The sequence below is a fragment of the Mesoplodon bidens genome (genome assembly GCF_964165515.1).
Source record: "Mesoplodon bidens genome assembly, chromosome: 3".
In the NCBI taxonomy this organism is placed as follows: Eukaryota; Metazoa; Chordata; class Mammalia; order Artiodactyla; family Ziphiidae; genus Mesoplodon; species Mesoplodon bidens.
The window spans coordinates 153,127,618-153,144,485 of record NC_138178.1 but is presented as its reverse complement, the minus strand read 5'-3'; the positions used below and the strand labels follow the sequence as shown (position 1 = coordinate 153,144,485).

General features: G+C 42.2%; 2 protein-coding genes across 6 annotated transcripts in view; one reads left to right on the top strand and one right to left on the bottom strand.

Moving 5' to 3' along the window:
- Positions 1 to 4,404: 4,404 nt before the first annotated feature.
- SAMD15 (sterile alpha motif domain containing 15) lies at positions 4,405 to 11,709 on the bottom strand (the record flags this gene model as incomplete). The annotated part of the gene is made up of 4 exons (XM_081229868.1): positions 9,766 to 11,709; positions 8,819 to 8,917; positions 5,346 to 5,465; positions 4,405 to 4,416 (listed from the first exon to the last, which is right to left on the bottom strand). The coding sequence occupies exons 1-4, from the start codon at positions 11,407 to 11,409 to the stop codon at positions 4,405 to 4,407; spliced, it is 1,875 nt and encodes a 624-aa protein (XP_081085994.1). The 5' UTR covers positions 11,410 to 11,709.
- TMED8 (transmembrane p24 trafficking protein family member 8) overlaps positions 11,639 to 16,868 on the top strand; it is a 31,098-nt gene continuing 25,868 nt past the window's right edge. For 3 of the 5 annotated variants that reach the window (XR_014015486.1, XR_014015487.1, XM_081230301.1), the window contains exon 1: positions 11,777 to 11,986. Coding sequence is in view for 2 of the 5 variants with exons in the window: in XM_081230301.1 (XP_081086427.1) it covers positions 11,869 to 11,986 (118 nt within the window). In the remaining 3 variants the exon portion in view is untranslated. Of the gene's footprint in view, positions 11,987 to 12,774; positions 12,870 to 16,868 lie in introns of those variants that run through there. The other 2 variants (XM_081230304.1, XM_081230302.1) reach the window with 2 other exon arrangements.

Here is a 16,868-nt window from a genome sequence, read left to right as displayed (position 1 = left end):
CCTGACACACTTAAGTAAGCTGCTTCCCCAGCAGCTAATTATCAATTCAGTTAATTCAAATTATCTCTTGTCTAAAAGCTAAATTCAAGAAGTTATATTGTCATTATTAAATGGTTACATACTTCTTCTGTAGCATTCTTTTCCTACAATATGTAGCTACACTATGTAGTTACATTCTTTCCCTGTAGCAGTATGTAACTGACAAATGATACACCTTGATTGTCCCACACTTTGAGTAGAAAAATAAAATGTGTGGTAAACAATCTTAATTGAATTATGACTCATTTTAGGCTTATTTCAGCTAAATATGACTGTTCTGGTACTATCTTATTTAAAGCTGTTCCCCTTTAAACTATTTTAAACCATAAGACCATTTTAAAAAATAGCTGGCATTACAACTACTGGAGACTGCATGCCTAGAGCCCATGCTCTGCAAGAAGAGAAGCCACCACAATGAGAAGCCCACGTACTGCAAGGAAGAGTAGCCTCCACTCGCTGCAACAAGAGAAAGCCCATGTGCAGCAACGAAGACCCAACACAGCACCCCCCCCCCAAAAAAAAGCCGGCATTTATATTAAATGGCTAAAAATAATTCTGCAAAATATAGATTTTATTCCTATAGTTCAAATTTATTTCCTTTATGTTTTGCAATTACTTTATGTCAATTATAATAGAGTAGAAAACAAAGCAGTAACCATAAAGTTGAGAAAGCATGGCGCTGACTATGCTCTGTCACTGAACAGAACTATTGTTTGCCAAATGCTAAAGTGCTTTGGAACAAAATCATTCACTCTACATGTAAACCACCATGGTCTTAGGTTAATCACTTACATTTTACTTTTTTGCATGCTTGTGAGCCAAGCAGACTCAATGGTATGGTGTTAAATGGTATAAGATAAAATTTTGCTAGTCCACTTGGGAAAAAATTAGGTTCATCATCAAACATTAACACGTGAGATGAATGCTAATTTGAGGCACTGTTCTTTCTCTCAGTAGGAAAAGAAATGGATTCCTTTGAGTATTCATTCAGATGTAAGGAACTGGATAGGGTACATCATTGCCCTTCTGGATTATGGTAGCCCTACAGTGGTTCTTAGGATTAAGAAGTGTGGCTGGGAAGAGAAAGAGAAGTTAGTCTATAAAACTAGAGTGGAATCGGAGTCATTCAAGCAACAAGAAGTATTTTTAATTTCTTTTGAACAGTCCAGTCACAGGTAGACTCTGGCCTGCATTATATTTTATAAAAGTCTGGAGTTACCACATAAAACGCCTTGTAAACAAACCCCAGACCCTAGTCCATGGTCAATGATATACTTCTATAAGCCATGTTGTTTTAACAGGTAAATACAAATCTAAAAAAATATTTTTAAAATTTTGTTCTCTGATGCCAAAAAGGAATGAGAACTTCCCCCCTCCTTTTTCATAACACATTTCCTTTTATTTTTTTTATTTTTTTAACATCTTTATTGGAGTATAATTGCTTTACAATGGTGTGTTAGTTTCTGCTTTATATCAAAGTGAATCAGTTATACATATGTTCCCATATCTCTTCCCTCTTGCATCTCCCTCCCTCCCACCCTCCCTATCCCACCCCTATAGGTGGTCACAAACCACCTAGCTGATCTCCCTGTGCTATGCGGCTGCTTCCCACTAGCTATCTATTTTATGTTTGGTAGTGTATATATGTCCATGCCACTCTCTCACTTTGTCACAGCTTATGCTTCCCCCTCCCCATATCCTCAAGTCCATGCTCTAGTAGGTCTGTGTCTTTATTCCCGTCTTACCCCTAGGTTCTTCATGACCTTTTTTTTCCCCCTTAGATTCCATATATATGTGTTAGCATACGGTATTTGTTTTTCTTTCTGACTTACTTCACTCTGTATGACAGACTCTAGGTCCATCCACCTCACTACAAATAACTCAATTTTGTTTCTTGTATGCTAATCTTCTAAAAAGGTGAATAAACTTTCTGCCAGTTTTACATCCCAGGACTGTCTTTTGGGGGAGGGGGCCCTTGGAGCCACCACTTTGAAATGTGAGCATTTAGAAGGATGGCACTTTGTCTCCCTGACTCTGGGGGTTTAGCCTAAGTGCTTGGCTCCAGGTAGTAACTTTCAGTTTGTCAAAAAGATATGAGAACTTTTATTTTTCCTTTGGATACAGACAGTTAACATGTAAATAATGGATTATATCTGCCTGGCTATATAGAAGGGTGAGATTTCCTTGTCTTGGCAATCTCTTTAGTGGCCTGCCTGTAATGTGCATCACAGTCTGATTTTATGCTGATTCAATAATAAAACTGTCTCCTTGTCTGCACTTATGAAGAGGATTATCTGGGTTGGCAGGTGACTTTACTTTTAGTCTGTCTCTCCATCATGTTCCTACTACCAGATGAAGTACTAGAATTTATCAGGAATTCTTACAATTACCCAGAAAGAGAAATATTGCTATCTTTGTTTCAACAAGGGACTAAATTGACACACAAATAAAGGGAAGGCGCTGTGAGTCAGTGGCAGAACTAGGAATGGAGCCAGCAGTTCTAACTCTGATCCTGAATGAAGAGAAAAAGAAAATGCAGAAATACCACACTTCTTCCCCCACATAATTTAATTAGATTTTCAAGCTAAGTGAAACGGCTTGCCCTATGGTTCAGTGGAATATAATGCTGCATCCTCTTCAGGGGTGGTTATTTCTGGAGCATAATCCTGTAATCCCATTGCTTGCACAAATTCAGACAAGGTCAAGGAATCAGATTTAACTCCACTATGACATTTTTGCTCTAAAAATAAGCCAATATTGTCCCTGTAGGGAAGGCTGATGGAGCGTGTGAATAATGGCTCTTCAATTCCCAGTAGCTCCCGGGTATGCTGAGAAATTACCTGTAATGCAAGGATAATTTTTTAATGGGATTAACCTGAAAATACAACTAAATCAAGTAAGTTTTACTTAGTCTCCTAGACCTCTTGAATGCTAACCCCTTAAGCTAATTCTATGCGGAAATAATAACGAAATAACACATTGAAAGTCTTCCTACCCTGGCATTATCAAAACACAGTTCTTAAGAGAAACATCACATTATTTATCTTTTTAAAAGTACCACTTAAAGATGTTTCTAGGCCCTTGCATTAGATAGCCATAGATGGGTTCATTTCTTTTTTTTGGCTGAGCAATTTGACCAACGATATGAGCAGATAATATGTTCAGATTAGGAGCCATGACTTTCTCTAGGAAGGTTAATAAATAACTTTATAAGGGGCTCAGTTAACTAAGAAAAAAATTATTACTCAGTTATTCAATTTATTTGCCTGGAAAGAAATCTCAAACACTAAAAAGCAGACATTAAAGTTCCAGTTATTTTATTAGTGCTTATACTCGTATATTCTTTTAAAATATCTTTTGCCACAATTTCAGTGTCTCTAAAACATACTTTGTATTCATTGAGTACCATGCCACTTGATATCCTAAACTGTCATTGCATTTTCAAAGTCTAGTTTTAATTGCAGGTCTGTTATAACACTGCTATTTGAATTCATATTCTGCCTCTGGGTGAGAATGTAGTCCGTGAAATTGTTGCTAGAACACAGTCAAAGGAGTATGTGGAATGGATTTTTGTTTAAAACTACTGGCCATAGTTACAAGGCTGGAAAATTCACACCACAGACAATTCTTAACCTGATGCAAAACTGCCCATTAGGAGTACATTTTAGATAGGTAAAATACCATTATTAAAGCAGATGTATCATGTCCTTAAGATCTGCTTGTTGATTCATGTAACAGTGTGGATTAATCTTAAATGCATTTTGCTAAGGGAAAGAAGCAAGACTCAAGGCCTACATATTATTTGATTTCATTCGTGTGACATTCTGGAAAAGGTAAAACTACAGGGACAAAAAACAGATTAATGGTTGCCAGGGATTAGGTGGAGGGATAGGCTGACTACAGTGGGGACACGGGAAGTTTTACGGTGATAGAATCATTCTATACAGTTCTGTGGTGGTGGATACATGACCCTGTGCATTTGTCAAAACCCACAGAACTGTATACTAAAAAGAGTGACTTTACTGCAGGTAAAAATTTTAAAAGCCAGGATGTTGTGGGAACCCATGATGGAATATAAACTCTGGGCAGATGAATCTAACTTTATTGCAAATTAAGACATAATCTCACTGAAGTGGGCTGGGAAGAAAGGAGATGACCTAAATAACTTTAACTTTGAAAAACAGTGCATTGTCTAGTTAGTGTAAGGCTAATGACAAAAAGAACCATACACAAATACTGTACTCTTTTGGTAAATTTGTTTCTCATAGGGATACATATTTATAAATAAGCAGAGCCAGGTTTCTCACTGTCAGAGAAAGAAGTTATAAAGAAGCAAAGTGGGGTAGGGAGTAGGAAAGATGAAAGCTAGTATGAACCCTGTGGTGATGGACTAGAGTCAGGGATATCAGTACGAACACATGCTTACAGAAATAAGATAAATATTTGTGTATACATGGGTTAGTATATATACATATATTTCCTACATCCTTCTGCTGAGAGTGCCTAGAAGCAGTAACACCTCAGTAGCAACAAGCACAACTAGTGACCACATCTTGGTTTCTAAATACCATTCTCTAATAAAAGCAACCAGGGCTCCTTGGAGACATGCCTGCTTCTAGGGCTGTAGCAAGGAAAATAGAAAATGAGTCTGAAGTAAAGTGTAGTGCCAGAAAATGCTTAAAAAAATAAAATAAAATAACGAGAACAAGTCAAAAGGACACAGGAGACAAACTGAAAGAGTTCCCAAATAGGGAAGAAGGGACAATTAAACAGAAGAGTTCCTTAAGCAGAGTTCCAATTAAACATGGAAGGAATGAGGAAACAGAAAATCATCATTAGAACAACATAGTAATAACTGATGCAGGCAAGATACACTGATGAATACTAAAATTAGTGGGCAAAACTTTAAGAAGAAACAGGTAATTTGCATAGCCTCAAACTACCTCCCCCAGTATATCTATTACTGTGGTATTTACTCTATGTCCATAAACTCTTTGATACTCTTCCCTCCAGGAGGTGGAGCTTAATTCCCCTCTCTTTGAGTATGGGTTGGACTCAGTAACCCACTTCTAATGAACAGAATATGAAAAGGGAAACACGGTAACTTTGTAGTGAAGAAACCTGCAGGCACCACCTTGACCAAATGATCAAAGTTAACATCTCCAGTAATAAATCACATTAATACCATGTACTCCCTGATATGATTAGATGAGAAGGGCTCATCATCTCTGTGATAGTCTCCCCCCAAAGCATAATCTCATGGGAAACATGAGACAAACTCAAACTGAGGGAAATCTACACAGTACCTGATCACTATTCTTCAAAGTGTCAAGGTCGTGAAAGATAAAGATCAATAAATTGTCATATATTGGAGGAGACCAAGGAAACATGACAGCTAAATACAAGATAGTATCCCCAACTGGATCCTGGAACGAAAAAAGGACATCAGTGGAAAAATTGCAGAAATCTGAATAAAGTCTGTAGTTTGTTTAATAGTACTGTGCTGGTGTTAATTTCTTAGTTTTGATAAATATATAAATGGTTACATAAGATGTTAACATTAGGGTAAGCTGGGTTAAGAGTATATGGGGGACTTCCCTGGTGGTCCAGTGGTTAAGAATTGGTCTTGCAATGCAGGGGACGCCAGTTCAATCCCTGGTCAGTGAACTAAGATCCCACATGCCACAGGGCAACTAAGCCCATGCGCCCCAACTAGAGAGCCCAAGTGCTGCAACTACAGAACCCGCGTGCCACAGTGAAAGATCCCACGTGCTGCAACTGAGACTGATGCAGCCAAAAAATAAATAAATATTTTTTTTAAAAAGAGTATATGGGAACTCTCTGTACTATCTGCAACTGTTCTGTAAAACAAATCATTTGAAAATTTAAAAAAATACATATTTTTGTTTAGTGACGATTGCTGACATGTTGTTTTGAATTTGTGCTATTTAAATAGCTTGCAATAAGGCAGGTGTAATAAAATTCCTGAGATATTATTAAGCTTATAAGGCTCTACTTTTAACATAAAATCATGCATATGAAAGGAATAAGCAATTCATCTATATTCTTCTCCAAATATTTATCACAGAGTTATTTCGTTCACTTGATGGAGTGAATAGTTTAAAATATTTTGTGAATTATTTTCTAAGACAGAAAGCTGAAGCAAGTGCTATCTTGTCTAGCTTGTCCCTAGAATAAATAAGATTGACTTTCTCTCCCCTTTTTACCAAGCTAGTGCATCACTATAAATGGGAAAGACAGGATAGTGGTTTCCAGTGCTCCCTTGGCCAGGTGAGAAGAATCAGTGTTTCTCTTTCACAGAACTAGAACAAAAAATCTTAAACTTTGTATGGAGACACTAAAGACCCCGAATAGGCAATGCAATCTTGAGAAAGAAAACCAGAGCTGGAGGAATCAGACTCCCTGACTTCAGACTCTACAGTCATCAAAACAGTATGGTACTGGCACAAAAACAGAAATACAGATCAATGGAACAGGATAGAAAGCCCAGAAATAAACCCATGCACCTATGGCCAATTAATCTACAACAAAGGAGGCAAGAATATGAAATGGAGGAAAGATAGTCTCTTCAATAAATGGTGCTGGAAAACTGGACAGCTACACGTTAGAAAAATGAAATCAGAATATTCTTTAACACCATACACAAAAATAAAGTCAAAATGGATTAAAGACCTAAATGTAAGACTGGTTATTATAAAACAGAGGGAAACATAGGCAGAACACGCTTTGACATAAATCGCAACAATATCTTTTTCGATCCATATCCCGGAGTAATAGAAAACAAATGGGACCTAATTAAACTCAAAAGAAACCATAAACAAAAGGAAAAGACAACCCACAGAATGAGAGAAAATAGTTGCAAATGATGCGACTGACAAAGGATTAGTCTCCAAAATTTACAAACAGCTCATGTAGCTCAATATCAAAAAAACAAACAACCCAATCAAAAAATGAGCAGAAGACCTAAAGAGACATTTCTCCAAAGAAGATATACAGATTGCCAACAAACACATGAAAGGATGCTCAACATCACTAATCATTAGAGAAATGCAAGTCAAAACTGCAATGAGGTATCACCCCACACCCGCCAGAATGGCCATCTTCAAAAAATCTGCAAACAATAAATGCTGGCGAGGGTGTGGAGAAAAGGGAACCCTCCTACACTGTTGGTGGGAATGTAAATTGATACAGCCACTATGGAGAAGAGTGTGGTGGTTCCTTAAAAAACTAGAAGTAGGGCTTCCCTGGTGGCGCAGTGGTTGAGAGTCCACCTGCCGATGCAGGGGACACGGGATCATGCCCCAGTCTGGGAAGATCCCACATGTCGTGGAGCGGCTGGGCCCGTGAGCCATGGCCGCTGAGCCTGCACGTCCGGAGCCTGTTCTCCGCAATGGGAGAGGCCACAACAGTGAGAGGCCCGTGTACCCCAAAAGAAAAAAAAAACAACTAAAAGTAGAGGTACTATATGATTCAGCAATCCCACTCTTGGGCATATATCCAGAGAAAAACATGGCTTAAAAGGATACACGCACCCCAGTGTTCATTGCAGCACTGTTTACAATAGCCAAGACATGGAGACAACCTAAATGTCCATCAACAGCTGAACGGATAAAGATGTGGTACATATAATAGAATATTACTCAGCCATTAAAAAGAATGAAATAATGCCATTTGTAGCAACATGGATGGAACTGGAGATTATCATACTAAGTGAAGTAAGTCAGACAAAGACAAATGTCATATGATATCGCTTATATGTGGAATCTGAAAAAAACGATACAATGAACTTATTTACAAAAAAGAAACAGACTCACAGACTTAGAGAACGAACTTATGGTTACCAGCGGGGAGGGGAGGGGTAGATTGGGAGTTTGGGATTGACATGTACACACTGCTATATTTAAAATGTTTTTCCATGAAAAAAGAAAAGAAAAAAATTAGTGTTTCTTTCTTCCTGCACCCCTCACCAGTCTCACCTATACATTGTCTGGTCATCTTAGTATTTTGTAGGAAGAACAAAGGGAAAGGTGAGTCATTTCTGTAGGTGTTAGAGACATAAAATGTATGAGAGCTTTGGAGGAGAGGTTACTGTGGGCTGGGAAGATCAGGAAAGACTTCATGGGGAGATGAGAATTGAGTTGGGTCCTGAGGGATGGTTACGATTCATATTAGTCTTGCGGGGGAGGGGGGGAACTGAGCAAAGATGTAGAGGGAAGAATGCACAAGACCGGTTTGTGAGGGTGTGAGCTGGACCCGTGAGGCTGAAGCAGAAGATTCACATAAAAGCGTACCAGGCGAGAGAACGGTGGTGGGAGAAAACCTGTGGAGGGCCCTGAATCCTAAGCTGAGGAGTTGAGACTACCTTGTAAGTAGAGGGGATCCAAAGAAGCTTTGAGTAGTACACTGTATAAATAGTTTGAAGGTGAGAGTCTAAAAGCAGGGTCCTTGAATCCAAAGGGCCTATAGACAGAGGCTAAAAGCAGGCTACTGGAACATTCTAAGTACATTCTAGTAAAGGTCTGATAAAGGTCTGAACAAGTGGGAATGGAGAAAACCAGATGCTATAGGAGGAACTGACAGTTCCTGGGATCTTTGTGGGGATCCAAGGAAAGAGAGGAAGCAACCCCTCGGAGTCTGGGAAACTAGGAGTATGATAACACCGTCGGGAGAGATTGGAGGCGAGGCTGGAATAAGAGGAGGATGGTTTGAGCTGGTAGAACTGTTTCAGTGCTCTAGTGGGAAACCATACACAACTCACCTTCATGTCCTCGAAATCTGTTATACCCATCTGAGGGAGGTTTGAGCAGTTCACGTGGATGAGTTTGCGGCCACTGATGACGTTTGTGGTAAAACACTCCTGTCAGTACAATGAGAACGTCACTCAAAAGATGTGTGGCAAATACCGGAAGAAAAAAAGCAAGAAAGAGAATAGGAGGTGGGAAGGAAGGAAAGAGGGAGGGAGGGAGGGGAGGAGGAATAAATAAATCATGTTTGTCTCTAGCCCTGTACTGAGACAAAATTTTAATTTAATAATCCCACATCTTTTCCATCTAAACTCTTGATTAAATTTCATACTGCTGCTTAATTTTTTTTTTGGCACGATACAACCAGTGCTTCTTTCTTGCCTCAACTACATTTTTAACTACAGTGGTACCAAAGATTTCAGATCTTGTTTTGTTTGTGGAACATAGTTGGCAGTGAAATAATAGGATTCACCCTATTTAAAAAAGAAAACTATCCTTGGTTAATTGGCTATATAAATTAGTACTGTTAGGTGATCATGATACATATAACACATTTGGGGCAGATACTAAGATTAATAGTACAAGTTCAAGTTAAGGGAATTGCTACTAAAACAACCTAACAAAGTACCAAAAAGTCTACCTTGGATGAAATCTTTTTAGAAATACAGATTTCTATGAAAAGAAACCTACATAAATTTCTTAGTCTTTATTCAAGGATGGCCGAGAAGTATAATCACTGTGATGAATAGGAAAAGCAAACGTGACCTTTCCTTCCTCTCCCAATATACAAATATGTGTGTATCAGTGGAAAGGCCAAAATTAAAATCCAAGTTACCTCTACCACAGTCCATGCCTCTTCTACACTCCTTCTAGTGAAGATGCAAAAGCTCAGGTAAGGATAGAGGAATAAGAGGTAGAGGAATGAGAGTATACGATTTCAAAAAATGTTATTTTTGTATACCTTGTACTGAGGGAAGCCTAGCTGGCAAATCCACTCTGCAACTTTCTCTGGGCTCCATTCAAGATACTCAAATTGTAGGTCTGTACATTTTGGGGGCTGGGTTTCTTTATCTTTAGGTACCAGTGTCATTGACTCTGGGGACAGATCTTTCTTTTCATTAGAGGACTCTTTTAAATCCCTCTGAGACTCAGAGAAATATGAGTAGAATTCATAATTGGTATCAGAAAGCTGAAACAGATTTTGGAGTTCTTTAGAAAACTCATAATCTGTATTCACCGAGTCTACTTCACTTATTGGAAGAGACTCTAACACAGAGTCTTTTGAAACGTCTTTAGTTTCTTTTACTAACAACTTTCTTGTTTGATAGTCAGAGTACTCTGGCTCATCCCTGTCTATAGAACGCTTAAGTCTGATTGGTTCTGGCCTATCTTCCTTGGCAAATTCTACACATGTCTCTCTTCTAAGTAGTGGTTTGGCTTTATATGGTAACTCTGAATCTATCTTCTTAGTTGGCTCTGTTTGTGTCTTCTCTTGCACCTCTGGTAGGATCTTCTGTGGTGGTACCTGACCTGTTTCTTCAGTTGACTTTCTCGGTTCTTTCTTTGGAAACTCTGGTTTAGTCTGTTCTGGTGGCTCTGGAACTTTCTCCTCAGTTGACTCTCTTAGTGTCTCCTCTGATCTGGACTTCTGTGATGGTGCTAGACCTGTCTCCTCAGTTGATTTTTTCTGCTTATCTTTTTGATCTGGGGGTTTGGTGTCCTCTGGTGGCTCTAGAACTTTCTCTGCAGTTGACTTTCTTTGTGTTTCCTCTTGAACTTCTGGTTTGGTCTTTCCTGATGGCTCTAGAACTGTTTCCTCAATTGGTTTTCTTGATTTTTCCTCAGAAAACTCTGATTCGATCTCTTCTAGTGGCTCTGGAATTTTCTCTTCAGTTGACTTTCTTTGTGTTTCCTCAGTAGACATACTTGGCTTCTCTTCTGGAAACTCTGGTATGGCCTGCTCAGGTGGCTCTGTTCTTTTCTCTTCAGGTGACTTACTTTGTGTCTCCTCTGGAATCTCTGGTGTGGTCATCTTTGGTGGCTGCAGATCTGCCTCTTCAATTAATCTTCTTGGTTTCTCACTTGGAAATTCCGGTTTGGTCTGCTCTGTAGGTTCCAGACCCGTCTTTCCATATTGCTCTCTAAGTGACTCCTCCCAAACCTCTGGTTTGGTCCCCTCTAGTAACTCTAATCTTGTCTCACTGACTGTGGCCCCTGGAACCTCAGACTCGGTTTCCTTTCGTAGCTCTAGATCTGTTTCCTTAGCTGCCTCTATGAGTATATCCTCTGCGACATCTGGTTTGGCTTCCTCCTCTGGCTCCCCACGCTTTTCGTCCACAGGGACCTCCAAATCCTTGAAAAGCTCTACTTCTATCTGTCTGGATGTCTCCGACTTTACCTCTTTGGGAATCCCTAGCTCAATCTCGCTAGAAAGGTCTGTCTTGGACTTGTGGGGAGCCTCTTCCTCGGACGTCCAGGTGGGTTTCAGGCGTAGGTGTATATTCTTAGCACTCGCCGGTGTCTCCTCTTTGAAGCCCTCTTCTTCCGTCTCTGGTTGTGGCTCTTGGTCAGTCTCTACAGGCAGCTCCGGCCCTGCCTCTGCCATGCTGCCTGGTTCGACATCTTCAGTCACCTTAAGAGACTGAAGTTTTGCTCTCTCAGGCGGCAGGTCTTCATCTTCACCGGGGCCGGAATCGTAATCTTCTGGGACTTCAGCCGTGACGCAGACTAGCCGACGCGCCCAGGGCTCCTAGCAACCCCAATTTCCGATAGCGTGTCTATGGATACCACGACTTCCGGCCGGGTCTCACTGAATCTTCCCCAGGTTTCGTTTCTTCTTTCAAGCACTGACTTTAAAAACCTGCGATCATAAGCACGCAGTAACCCTCCCCGAGCCCGCGTCGCAGGCCTCCGCTAGCCAGAGCTCTCGCGACCGCTCGGGGGCCGACGCGCTGCCCCTTCCGGCCCGCGGGCTCCGCTCGGCTCTTCCCGGCGCGCTGGGCCTTCGGCTCTTTCCGGAGCCACTTGCGGCAGGCTGCGGAGGCGCTGCGGACGCGGGCTGCAGATGTCGGACAGGCGGGCGGCTGAGGGGCCGGGCGTCTGGAGCCCCGCAGCCCGCCGAGGGCCGGCGCGCGGCGTCGGGGACGGCCGGGGAGTGGAGGGGAGCCAGGAGGCCGCCTCAGGTACGCAAGGCCGGGCGCCGGCGGGTGGGTGCCGCCGGCCTCGGGACCCCGCACCTCGGTGCGAGGCTCGGCCGCGCTCTGCCCCGCGCTGCCCGTAGGAGCGGACCGGCCTGGGCAGCCCCTTCGCGCGCGGAGGCCCTGCCTTCGCTCCTGCCCGGGCCCGGCTCCCCCGGGCCGCGACTCCCGCCCCCGCCATCCTTCGGGCCTGGTCTTCGCTCGAGATTATTTTCTACTCCTGTTTCGAAATGCCTTGGTTCCTGCCCCGCTTCCTTTCTCAGAGCAGCCCGGATGGTAGTGACAGGGCATCTCTGACCCTGGCACCTCTTCAGCTTCAGCACGCCTGCCCATCACTCCTTGGCTGCCGACCCCGACCCCACCGGCCTCGCTGCCCCTGCTTCTGGCTCCCCACCCCGATCCTCACCTCTGTCCCAGGTCCCAGCCTTTCCACGCGCCTCTCTGCCCCCATCCGAATAGGCAGCCTCGCCTTCATCTGTCCAGAATCCCGTTTGCTCTAGCCTCCCTGCATATAGGCCCCCGCGCCTCACCTCGCATCCATCCTCTCCGCCTCTCAGAGTGGGCGAGATGAAAAGCGCAGTTGGAAATAGGTGGGCTCTGGGGTCTTTTGAATGAACCTAGCGGCCAGAGCCAAGGCAGGACATCGGGGCTGAGATAGGAACTTTGGCGACCTCCCTCATTCTCCGGGACCCTCCTCTTGTTCCGGAGACTGTCTTACTTCCACCCGCGCTAGTTCCTCCGTGTGGATTACTTCATTGTCAGTGTCCGAAGGCGAAAGTGTCCAGCGATTACACTTTTACCTTCCAAGCCTCCTTATCATCACCACACGGGATGCAACTAAAAAGATGCTCATTTGAAATACGGAAGGGTAGGTAGGGGGAGAGTACTGGTCTCACTAAGTAGTAAGTAAAAATTAAATTTCCAGTTCTGAAATTAAAATAGACGCCATGAAGTATAGCGGTAGAGGTGGTGCCATGATGCCTGGGTTGGAGTGTGAATCTTTAATTTACTTGGGCAAGTCACTAATCTGTGTTTGTTTCCTCATCTATAAAATGTGGGCACTATAGGATTGCATGGACCACTTATGTATGAGGCACTTGGTACCTAAGCCACGGTACACAGTAAACTGGTGTTATCCATTATGAGATATAAGGTCTGTTTTTGCTCACCGAAACTCCACGTGCTGTCAGAGGAGGTGTTCCTGGATGTGTATCTCCGGGTATGGTGACTTTCCCCATCTTTTACTTCTAAATATCTCCCATTTCCTAATGCTGCTTGGGTCAAACACACACACACACACACACACAGCTTTGAATCACCCAGCTTTTTCATGTGACTTTATATTCTCTTACTTTAAAATATCTAACAATTGTTGTCTTTTTTCCTTCTTACGAACTCTTATGCTTTGTAGTAAATTCAGAATTGCTGGCATGTATTTAACATTATAGCAATAGAAATTTTAAGCATACTTTCTGAACGATTAAGCAAATGAACACTTAGAAAGTCTCATAAACATCTGTCCCTTGCATGTGTTGATATTTATAAATTAAGGATTTTTTTTTTTACTTCCTCTTTAGATCCTTGTGGCAAATATACGCAAGCATTTTAAACAGAAAGGTCTTAAGAATAGTCCAGGAATGTACTAGAAGATAGTGGGTTTGTCTCTGAGTGTGTCTTCCCCCACCCCCCAAACCTTGTAATTGGTTCCTGCATTCACATTTTCCTCCCAGGATGTTGATGGAAATACTTATGATTACTTTCTTCCTCTTGCCCTCAGAAAGCAGGGTGAGTGTTGATTTCTTTTATGTCATGTAGGGGTTTGTTATTGTAGCTCAGAGCAAGCTCTTCCCCTTGAGGTAAGATTTGTTGCTAATAAAATAGCTAATAAAATATTAGTAATGATAGCTTACATTAATTGAATGCTTACTCTGTGCCAGAATGTGGAAAAAGATTTCCTTGTATTATCTGACTTAATCTTGTCAACAGCCATTTCCTCCCCATTTTACAGAAGAACAAACTACAGCTGAGAGAAGTTAACTTATTTGCTCAAGTTAGGTGTGGAGTTTTTACTGTCTGTCTGAAATTGTCACCTTGTTATGATGAAGTTCAGAATAGTTTATTTTTTTATTTTTATTGGCCATTAATCAAGTATTGGTATTCTAGGGCAGGTTATGGTCTTTGCTGTCTAGGGGTTTTTAATTTGGTAAGATGAGAGTACCCAGGAAGAAAAATCGACAATTCAAAACTTTATATAATTGGGCGTCTTTTATTGCAATTCTTGCCACGCTGTGCGGCATGTGGGATCTTAGTTCCCTGACCAGGGATTGAACCCTTGCCCCCTGCAGTGGAAGAACAGAGTCCTAACCACTGGACCACCAGGGAAGTACCTCTTACAATTCTTTATGTACGTACCCCCAAGAAACCAGCTTAAGGGTAGGGACAGAATCTATCTTGTCTGTTTCTCTCCTAGAGTCTTTGATGTGTCCTAGAGGTTCTGTAAATATTTGCTGGATTGTGAGACAAAGTCTCAACACAGATTTGAAGGAGCATCAAATGAATATGAGGAATTAGGGTTGATATATCAAGAATTCTCTTTAGGGCTTCCCTGGTGGCGCAGTGGTTGAGAGTCCGCCTGCCGGTGCAGAGGACATGGGTTCGTGCCCCGGTCCGGGAGGATCCCACGTGCCGCGGAGCGGCTGGGCCGGTGAGCCATGGGCGCGGAGCCTGCGCGTCTGGAGCCTGTGCCCCGCAATGGGAGAGGCCACAGCAGTGAGAGGCCCGCGTACGGCAAAAAAAAAAAAAGAAAAAAGAATGCTCTTTAGGTGAAAGCAGTTGTTCTCAACCAGCAGCGATTTTGCCTCTCCCAGGGGACATTTTGATTGTGACAACTTGGATTGGGGAGGAGGGGGAGCACTGTTACTGACATCTTGTGGGTAGAGGCCAGCGAACCTGCTAAACATCCTCCAGTGCACAGAACTGCCCCCACAATGAAGAATTATCTGACCCAGATGTCAGTAGTGCAGCTGTTGAGAAACCTTGAGTTAGAGTTCAGCTGGGTTTCCAAAGCGGTGTGCAAAGCATGCATTTGGCTTAACTCAGAGTTGTATAGGCTTGGGAGTAAACTCAAAACACTGCTTGGAACTAGCAGTTTGTTTGATTGGATCTTTCTGCCACCTTCCTCTGGAAAATGATCCAATGAGTAAGCAATAGAGGCCTAAGAATGAAATCAAAAGAGGTTTTGGGGGACTTCCCTGGTGGTCCAGTGGTTGAAGACTCCATGCTTCTACTGCCAGGGGAGCAGGTTCGATCCCTGGTTGGGGAACTAAGATCACACATGCCACGTGGCCAAAAACAACAATAACAACAAAAGAGGTTTCTGTCATTCTCTCAGCAATAAGAAATGAGATTGGACATTCAGTTATTGAATTAAGGGTTTTGATTTTTTTCAATGTGTCTTGTTCCTTCAAAGCAGGAATTTATAATTATCCAGAATAACCATGACTTGTTTTTTAGAAGTATTCTAGGCAAAGAATACCTTTTGAGAGTCTTCGTGTTTGTCAGCTGCGTATAAAGTAAGAAAAATGTTGATGTTCATCTGAACTAAGCTCTCCATTGGTCATAGTGTTCTTGTTGTTTTATGAACTGTAATTGTTTTTAATAGTCTTTTATTTGGGGGCACCTGGGTCCTTCAGTTCCCAAGAGGAGAGAGAGATCACTCTTTATATAGTGAAACTCTCTGAGGCATATGTTACATCACTTAAGAACAGGGCTTTTCTTTCTTTCATCGTTTGTTTGTTTGTTTGTTTGTTTTTTAAGTTTAGGGAGCTTTGGGGAAAATAAAGGGCAAAGTCTGTTATGACCTTGAAGTGAGCAGAACTTGCATGACCCTGAGAGCTATCAATGCATGTAGACGTCAAGGACTGCAAACAGGTCAGGTGAACTTGTTCATTATTCTTACGTAGGACTTAGAGCAGTGCAATAAGTCTTTCTGCAGTGATGGAAATGTTGCTTATCTGTGGCTATTTTGATTTCAATTAAAATTTAAAAAGTGGTGGTTACTATATGAGGTGGAGCAAAATAGTGGAAGTCTATGCCAAAGAGCCCCAGTGGTTTTTGGGTGTCTGTTGTTGTTTTTTTTTTTAATTAATTAATTAATTAATTAAGTTATTGGCCGCGTTGGGTCTTCGTTGCTGCGCACGGGCTTTCTCTAGTTGTGGCAGGCGAGCGTGGGCTACTCTTTGTTGCGGTGCGCAGGCTTCTCATTGCGGTGGCTTCTCTTGTTGCGGGGCACGGGCTGTAGGCTCGCAGGCTCAGTAGTTGTGGCTCACGGGCTCTAGAGCGCAGGCCCAGCAGCTGTGAAGCTTGGGCCTACTTGCTCTGCGGCATGTGGGATCCTCCCGAACCAGGGCCCAAACCTGCATCCCCTGCACTGGCAGGAGGACTCTCAACCACTGTGCCACCAGGGAAGCCGTTTTCTCTCTCTTTAAAACAGGACTGCATCTTCCACTCTTTAAACTTCTGGAAATAAACATATATTTCTTTCTCCTTTTCTTACTTCCTGCCTCTCTGAATCCAATTACAAGTTGTTTTACCAGTAGTTCTTACATAGTTTAGGGAATATCTTTAACCTTAAAAATCAAAAGCAATATCTCTTTTCACTTTTTTCCCCGCATACATTAAGTTGTTAAGATGCTATGAGAAGTGACTCTTCAGATATGAAAGATGCTCAACCTAACTCACAATAAGGGAAGTGAAAATCGTAACTGCGCTGGGTAGTTCAGTATCTCACTATGTTGGTAACGGTGTGCAGAAACAAAAACTTTCATGTATTGCTGATGGGTGTGGAAATTGATACAAATGCTATGGA